A 9,743-nucleotide genomic window follows, 5' to 3' on the forward strand; every position below is an offset into this window, starting at 1 on the left:
ACCAAAATTCCATAAATCACGGAGGAATTTTTGAAAGATGTCAGGAAAAGTTTACAGTAACAGATACGCTAAGATATGAATTAGCAGATACGCTAAGATACGAATTTTGTCTATACACTATTCATGCAATCAATGCAGTAAAACGTGTCTAGACTAAGAACGATAAGCAGGTAATTTCCGACAAGAAATGATAAGCAAAACTTTTGACATGCAGACACAGTCGAAGTCCAGACTTACTAATGCATCCTAACAACTATCAGTTAGACACACTTATGCAAGACCTGGTTCACTAGGACCAACGCTCTGATACCAACTGTGACGATCGCTCCAAATCCATATGGACGAACACGTCATTCATCGATTTCATTGCGAGGTATTTGACCTCTATATGATACGTTTTGTAAACATTGCATTCTTTTGAAAAGGCACACCATAAATGAATATTTAAATCAAAGGTTTTCGACATCTGAAGATTTCTACATATAGACAATCACCGTAAATAATAGTTTATAATAGTACTTCCATTGACAATGCAGTCAAAATAAGATACATGGTGATGATTTGGTGAATGCAACGTTTCCTTGATAAATATGCCATGTAAGACTCCATGCACATAGTTTGTCTAACATATAAGCAAACAGCGGAAGACTTCTAGGAACCTGAGAATAAACATGCTAACAAGTGTCAACACAAAGGTTGGTGAGTTCATAGTTTTAGTGTTTCGCATAATCTGTATATAAAGGTGGACCACCAGATTTCAGTTGTTTCATCCAGAAACGTTTATCAAAATATTCTACAAGATTGAGCACCCTGGTAACTAAACTTAACGTATATATAATTTGTACCCTTTGTATAATCATCTTAATAATACACGCAAACCAACGTGTACGCTTCTCAAATAGCATACGTCCGTTAAAAGGCTAGTGCTCTAGCTCGGACGGGGATATCAAGCCCTATGGATCCATATATAACTACTCACGCCCACCAGTTCTTATAACCAGCAGTTACTAGTTACCAAAGCTAAGGGATTTTCGGTTCAAACTCAGTGTAGAATTAAGTATGTACTTGTGTCCATTGTTTAAAATAAAGTGCAGGTATTCTCAGCCCAAAAATATAGATTGCAAAAGCAATTAAAAAGGGAGCATATGAAACTCACCTTAGCAGCATATAAAGTCGTTCACCAAAATGTGACTGAAACTTGGATTACCAAATAACCATAGATCTCAACCTAGAGAACATATGTTGGTCAATAAATGTCTATCAAGCTAGGTCAGGTCATAGTGTATCACAATCCTAATGCTCGAGATTGACATACAAAAGTTATCCAAAGTCATTTCCAAAAAGTCAATTTTGACAGTTGTTTAATAAAACGAGACGTACCTTATATAAGGATTCATTTACTCGGTTGGTAATATTCAAAAATCCAATTTATCAATCTCGTATACAAGTTATTTAAATCTTAATTGCAGATTCAAAAGCAATTTCAATTAACGTCAATCATAATTCAGTTGATCATATCTTTTAATCCGTTCATCGAAACTATTTGATATCTAAATGAAAAGTCATTGATTTTTCGCCAGCTTTCCAAAAACATGTATATCATATACCTTTTACCAGTAATATATGTATTTAATTTGTGATTCATTATAAACTGTTTAACGGCCAAATTTAGCATACAAGCATGCATAACATATATACTCGAGCACTAGACATGGATACACAATTAATATATAAAAGATAAGATATAAATGCTTACGTATCAATATTGTGATTTAATATTGCAGGAAAGTACGTAGACGCAACGAAGATGATAAATACTAGGTTTGACTTGAGAACAATACCCTTGAACATTACCCATAGCCTCCATAGTTATAACCCATAGTTTCCTTAGCTCTTTCCCGCTCGAAAACCATTTTTGAAATCGTTTGGACATTACCTCGTCGTAGTATTTTATGTGTAATACTAATAATACAGATACTATTAATAATAATAAGATTAATAATAATAATAATCTTATTAATAATAATAATAATAATAATAATAATAATAATAATAATAATAATATAAATTATAATAATAATAATAATACGAAGTAAAAATGAAATGAGAAAGAAACTGGAACCAGTCGAGCTTTTATAGGATGTGGCCTGCAACAGTACCCCATGCGATCGCATGGGGTTTGCATGGGATAGCCATGCGATCGCATGGCTCAAGTGGCCAGCTCACATTCGTTTTGTCCTAACGCTTGTCGACATATTTTTATATTATATATATAATATATTTAATTTATATAATTAATTATATATTATATTAAATTCACGTGCATAGTTGACTTGTAATTTTTGTTCCGATAAGTCGTACGTCATCACGCGACTTATGTCCCGGTTCTGGTTTTTCGAGTGTCCCTTCGTACGCTGAGAAAACTTGCATTTTACGTTTCGTGACACGTACATTTGTCAAAATATAGCCTTAAATTATCCATAAACTATATCACTCAAAGTGTATCTTAAACTTTTGAGTGTTTTGGTCATTTACTTCTATAAATTATTGTCTCGTAGTATATACATATACATATACACATTTTCATTTTAAAATAGTGTTTTACTGTAGCAAAGTTGTTGTAGCAAGTCTTTTTACTGTAGCAAATAGTGATTTTCGAAAACACTGTAGCTTTTCGGGTACTGTAGCAATTCGAAAATACTGTAGCAAATTACTGTTTTACTGGTTCATCTTAAACGTTTTAGTTAACTTATCTAAATATAAATCAGATAATCAAACCAATAAGGTTAATGCACAGTATCATTTTCATAACACTTTGTTACATTTTCAAGTTATAGTATATATATGTATCTATTTACATATAATTATTCGCGAATCGTTGAGAACAATTGAAGGGTATTTGAATAGTTTAAAATATTGAGATTCAACTTCATAGACTTTGCTTATCGTGTCAGAAACGTTAAAGATTAAGTTTAAATTTGGTCAGAAATTTCTGGGTCATCACAGTATATGTATTGTATTAATATGTATTAATACACTTTTGAAGGACTTAAACATATATACTAACATACTTATACTCAACAAAGATAGCTATACTCATAATCTCATTCAATTCCATCAAGAATTCTATTCGTATTCATTCGGTATTTACACCCGTATCATACCCAGCTTCGATACTTAAATACTATGAGTATATACCAATATAAAATACCAATTATAGCCTCCTTAGCAGACCTGTGAGTCACAAGACAAGGATAAACATGATGGAGACTTGTGGGAACCAACATTTAACTTCTAGTTTGCATTATTATGCTATATTCCAAATTTTGATAAAGTCTCTTAACCATATACATGAACCACGACTTTTAACACTCTTTTTACTCATTCATATCAGCTATTTAACTTACCTTCACTCTCATAATACTCACACACAAGAACTCCAAGTATTCTCTCCATTTCTTACTCTTTAAACACTCTTTAAACACACATACTTCAAGTACTAGAAAATCTTCATTCACTTTGATCATAAACTAGCTTCAAGAACACTTTGTTAACTCATCTACTCCTCTTTATCAAGGTAAGAATCATATATAAGCTTTGGTTCAATTCATATACTTATAACTATCTTAATTCAAGATAGAAATCTTATTCGAACTTTTGTTCATTCTATGATTCTACTCCAAGGATTACAAGCCATCAAGGATATCTTTGATCACAAGATTATCATCTTATTTTATCAGCAACTTTGTTCATTTAATTTGAGGTAGTCACCTTATTCATAATCTTTTTCGATTCATATCCATATAGCTATCTTATTATGAGTTTATAACTTACAACAACAAGAACATAGTTTAGATTAATTCTAAACTTGTTCACAAACAAACTTAATCCTTCTAACTTGACTTTTAAAATACTTCAACACATGTATTATGACATTATGTCAAGCTAACATAAGGATATAAAACTTGTAAACACGAAGAACACCTTAAAACTGAACATACGCCGTCATAGATCATCGGGGGCTGTTTTGAGTTTAATTTTAAAAACCTATCTTAAACTTTGAATTAAAAGATTTTCTTTGGTGAAAAATCTTATTTTATATGTATATGAAATATATCCAAAATCCATGGTTAAACTCTAATTGGAAGTATGTTTTTCAAAAGAGTCATCAAGATATCGTTCTTACGACGGATATGACCATCTTCTTGTATTTGACACCTAAGCTGTATTTTTGGCTATAAACATATACTTTTTCTGTTTAGATTAATAAATAACGGTTCGATACAAAACTATGGCAAGTCGAATCACTCAAAACGGATTTGTAACGAAGAAATTATGGGTAAAACAAAATTGGATATTTTTGTTTGTTTTTAGCTACGGTTTTGATTAATAAAAATGGATGTTAACCTTATCCTAGCTAACTTACCTTGTATCCTACATGTATTTATACATGTCTTGTTCCCGAACTTATGAAAATACAATTTATAATAGTCGTGATTAAGTTCTACGACAATATATTATAGTCTTAATAAAGATCGTAAGACACCATATATATATATGACTTGATCACCGTGGATTCGTATACAAAATTTTGACATATCATTTTGACTGCTTCTATATATATTATTGGAACGAACTATAAGACACCATTGGCAGTAATCTCGAGTTAGCTGTGGGTCGAAGAGGATTCCAACATAATATATATACTTTGAGTTGTGATCGAGCCTGAGACATGTATACAATGGGTTGCGGATTGCTTCAGACAATATACATATTATGTGTCTTATTATATTAAGACAATATATTATAGTGTTAGTAAATTCTAACACAATATACGCATTTATATTTATATATATATTTATACTGTTGGACTATCGGACTATTGGACTACGAACATTGGACTACTAACAATGGACAATTAAAATTATCACAAGTATCATAAGTATAGAATATTATATATATATATATATATATATATATATATATATATATATATATATATATATATATATATATATATATATATATATCTTGACACAAGAATATTATTATTAGGTTCGTGAATTTGTCAAAGGCCAAGTCTTATTACCATCTATTCGGAAATCATCACAAGTGAGTTATAGTCCCATTTTTACTATCTAAATTATTTTGGGATGAGAATACGAGCAAATTTATAAATGTTTTACAAAATAAGCACAAGTTCATGAAACTACATTCTACGATTGTTTTGTTATACCGGATATCTGTACTTATTATTATTATTATGCTTGGTAACCTAAGAATTAGTGAAAAACACTAATTGACGCGAATTCTAAAGGTAGATCTACGGGCACCAACCACCCCCATTTTCGAATAGTGGAAATGTTTTAGTACTTCGAAGGGTTCTTGTCATACATTTGAATAGTGGAATGTATGATGCCAGATATCTTAAGCGCTCTATGTTAAGGTCGGTTACCAGGCGACTCATCGTATGAATGATTTTTGCAGTTGTAATGATCCTGCGCATTTAATTAAAAGAAATATTGTGGCTTATTAAATGTTATGATTATTATATAGAAACTAAACCTATGACTCACCAACAATTTTGTTGACTTTTTAAGCATGTTTATTCTCAGGTGATTATTAGAAAGCTTCCGCTGTTGCATGTTTACTCAACGTCAAGATTTGGAGTCATCATGCTTTTCTAAATAAATAAACTTGCATTCTAGAATTGTATTTGTAATATATTGTTGACAAGTATGTAATGGTGTGTGTAAAATACATGTATTTTGAGGAGATTGTCTTTGATCGACAATCAAAACTTATGCTTTTAAACCTTTATTCAATAATAAAGGTTATGGTTATTTTAAAATGAATGCAAGTTTTGAAAACGTCTCATATAGATGTCAAAACCTCGCAAAGAAATCAATTAATATGAAACGTTTATAATTAATATGAACGGGGCATTTCATTATCAACATAAAATTATATTCAAAAAATAAAGATAAAACTCTTACTCCTCCATTTAATAATTTAATTGTGTCCTAAGTTACTACGGAGTATTTTAATTTGTTTCATTTGAAGTATTTAATCTATTTTTTAATCCATGAAAAAAGACTTAAACGAGTAAAGAAAAAATTTAATTAGTAAATGGTAAAAGTTATAATTATAGAAAATTCTTAAAATTGTGTGTTTGATCGAAGTAAACACTTGACGGGATGGAAATAGTATTTCAAAAAATATAAACTGGATTATACGATTACGAGTACTACTTTTCTTCGTCTCAAAATATTCACTTTACTATTTATATATGTTCTAAAATAATTATTTATTTTTCTAAAAATTAACGTAATATTAAAAATCATTAAACTCCCATTTGACATCACTTATTACTCTAAATCATGCATTTGAATATCATTAAACTCTCATTTGGAATCGCTTATTACTCTAAATCATTCATTTTCTTAAATAAGTTCAGTTAAACTTAGGCTTGTTTTTATTTTTATTAAGTCCTATTGTCTGAATGAATTTATGATGTCTGTAAGGAATAAGTGATGAATAAATAGCTATTGTTTGTTTTATGTGCTGAATACTGATTGAATAATCAAAAATACAAATATAACCTTTTACATACGGCAGTTATGTTAGCAGTTTTGAAAGAGTATGGACGATTATGAAAATTCACATTTTCATGACTTAAAATATTGAAACATTCTATTTTCGCTAAGTCAAAAGCAAACACCATGCGACTTATTCAATTTTATATCATTAAGTTCAATTAAGCCGATTAAGTTCTAAAAAACGGGGCCTTACTTTAAATATAAATGCAAAATTAATATATATCAAATTCAATTTATATTCAACAAAAATTTATAGGAAACAATTAAAATGGGATGAATGGAGTAGTTTTTAAAGTTCATATTTTTCGATCATAAATGTATTTAAAGCGGATAATGAACTAAGTTGACATTTATTAACCTTATTTTAAATTCCTCAAAATTTGTAAAGGACAATTAAATTGGGACGAATGAAATAGTTTTTAAACTCTATATTTCTCAGTCATAAATGTATTTGAGTAGAGGTGTTGTAGGGGCAACAGTTATAACGAAAAAGACGGCAACGGTTATAACGAAAAAGATATACAAAAATAATAAGTCAAAAAAGATTGATGAACTTAATCTCCAGGATGAAGATTAGGAGGCCGATACTGAAAATAATGAGTCCAGTTTCTTTCAAGGACTCGTGGATCGTGGGTTGCTAGCCCGTTCAACAATAATTTTGGTTGGTGGCGGATCTTCTAACGTTCTTTCATACAAATTTAACAATCGCTCGGGTGAAATTTGACGCGATACGGTAAATGGTAGAATGGTTAAGCCTATTCTAAAGGTTGACATGGATTCCTTCTTTCGGTTTGTGTTTTCGATAGGTGTTAGGTCATTTTCTTATATTCTATTATGGAGCTATGTTTCCGTCTGTTAAGTTTGTTACTTTTGATATGCTTTTAGCTCTTTACTTTTTTGTTCATAAGGTTTTGGTTTCGTTTGAAGCTCGTTTTATATAGTTTATATTTTTATTGTCGTTTTTCAGGTATGAGCATATCTGAAACTGATTGTATTCTTTTGTTGTTAACGTTTTTTTTTAGAAGGTAAATTGTCGGCATCACCCGGAAACCAAAGATGACTTAACTACCTTCCCGATTCGTATAGCAAAAATCAGATTCTTAAATCATCCCGATAAGCAAACGGACCGGGTTTGAATCCTGAATGGATTTGGAAGAAAACTTCCCTCAAGGTCAATCTGAAGCTCTATACTTCAGACAAATTATTAAAATGATGAGTTGAGCGAGACTCGAATTCATGACCTCAACTCTAACCTCACAAGACTACTCCCTATAGTTAGTTATCCGCTAGTTACCCGCTATTACCCGTAACTAACCATAGGCACCATTTAGTTATCCGCGTTAGTTATCCGCATTCTCCATGGATTTGGCGAGAGTGTTATATGCATGTGGGACCCTCAATGCTTTAAATTGTTTATACTTTGTGCTATATTTTTTGTACATTGTTAGTTATTGGCAATTATTATAGGGAGTGTTTAGTTATAGGATTTTATGGGTTAGTTATAGGATATAAGTGTTGATGTGGTGCTGATGTGGCAGTTAAGAGGATGAATAGTGTTAGTCACGATAGGGAGTGGCCTAAAAACGTTTTAATTTCATAGAGTATATAAGTTTCGTTATGTAATTAAAAAAAATAAAAAAAAATAATTGACAGTTTGTATACCTCGTCGGTTATACAATTTAAAAAGTATAAAAATCCCATCAACTCCCCCTCCTCAAAACACATGCTCAACTCAGCCCACTACTCCCACCTTTTTTCTTCTCCACAATCCCTTCCAAAAACCACCACACAAATACACTCTGTCTCTCTACTTATTTCATCACCAAACAAACATTACCCAATTAATAAACAACTACAAAAAAATGGAAGATTCTTCATCTTCTATACCACCATCTTTTTGGTCATCCATTCAAAGCTGGTTCACTCCAACTATCCTTTTTATCTTCCTCAATCTCATGATTGCCACCATTCTCTTCACCTCCAACTTACCTAACCATAACAAACAACCACAACAACAAGACAAAGACCAAGATCAAAACAAAAAACCCCAAAACCAAAATGAACCCAAACTCACTAGATCCCCATCCATCCTCCATCTTTTAAGATCTTACAATTTACACCCCCAAACTTCCCTACAACCACAAGAACAAGAACCATTAGTAGTAGCTGCTACACAATTTGTTTTCAACCACTCATCTCATGAACAACAACTTCCACTTGAACAAGATCCAAAACCCATTTCAATAAACACGAAAAGTACCAATCTTGACCCGACCCGATCCGATCTCAACCGTACCATCACCAACGAGGCTGTTTTCAATCACTCACACCCTCATGAACAACACCTTCCACTTGAACAAGATCCAAAACCCATTTCAATAAACCCCAAAAGTACCAATCTTGACCCGACTCGATCCGATGTCAACCGTACCATAGCAAACAAGGTAGAACTTGCTAATGAAAATCTTGAACCGACCCGACCCGATTTCAATCTGATTAATGAGGGACCAGTATCGGTACCAGTCATTAAAGCCCAAACCCATTTTGTTTATGATAACCATACCATCGAAAAAGTGACTGCTCACTTTCATTACGAGCCGGCCCGGATCGAAAATGAGATCCCACCTGATCCGGAAGAAGCCGACAAGTTTAACAGTTTGGATGAGATTTACAGTAAAATCACCGATGGGCATGTGAACCGTACAAAGTCCGATACACTGCCCGCGTCCGGTGAAATCCCGGTGAAACTTCCGGCGAAGATGAAAAAGTCAGCGAGTATGAAATCTGCCTTTTCACATTTTGAAGAGGAGAATATAGTTGAAGCCCGTCGTCCGGAGACGGTGAGGGAGAGGCGTTCGACGGCGAAAGAGACAGCGGATGATGACGTGGAAGTGGATGCAAAAGCGGATGACTTTATTAATAAGTTTAAGAATCAGTTGAAGTTACAGAGGATGGATTCCATTATCAGGTACAAGGAAATGGTAAATAGAGGGAATGAAAAGTGAAATTTGTTATTTTACAGGGTGTTTTGTGTAACATTTTGGAACACATGAGAGGGCTGTTCACGTAAAATTTTAGGGTTTATGTTTTTTTTTTTTTTTTTTTTTTGCCTCTGTAAATTAACCCCTTTGCATACTAAAACCC

The 9,743-nt window shown here is 32.2% G+C and overlaps 1 protein-coding gene across 1 annotated transcript; it reads left to right on the forward strand.

Annotated features, from left to right (window-relative positions):
• The first annotated feature begins 8,341 nt into the window (after positions 1-8,341).
• LOC139853268 (pathogen-associated molecular patterns-induced protein A70-like) lies at positions 8,342-9,743 on the forward strand. Its single transcript, XM_071842640.1, has one exon. It carries the CDS (start codon positions 8,462-8,464, stop codon positions 9,602-9,604), a length of 1,143 nt encoding a protein of 380 aa, XP_071698741.1. The 5' UTR covers positions 8,342-8,461; the 3' UTR covers positions 9,605-9,743.

This window comes from Rutidosis leptorrhynchoides, chromosome 6 (assembly GCF_046630445.1).
Source record: "Rutidosis leptorrhynchoides isolate AG116_Rl617_1_P2 chromosome 6, CSIRO_AGI_Rlap_v1, whole genome shotgun sequence".
Classification (NCBI taxonomy): Eukaryota; Viridiplantae; Streptophyta; class Magnoliopsida; order Asterales; family Asteraceae; genus Rutidosis; species Rutidosis leptorrhynchoides.

What these genes read in the sequence shown, in the direction of transcription:
- LOC139853268 (XM_071842640.1), top strand. Translation starts at nt 8,462, where the DNA reads ATGGAAGATTCTTCATCTTCTATACCACCATCTTTTTGGTCATCCATT.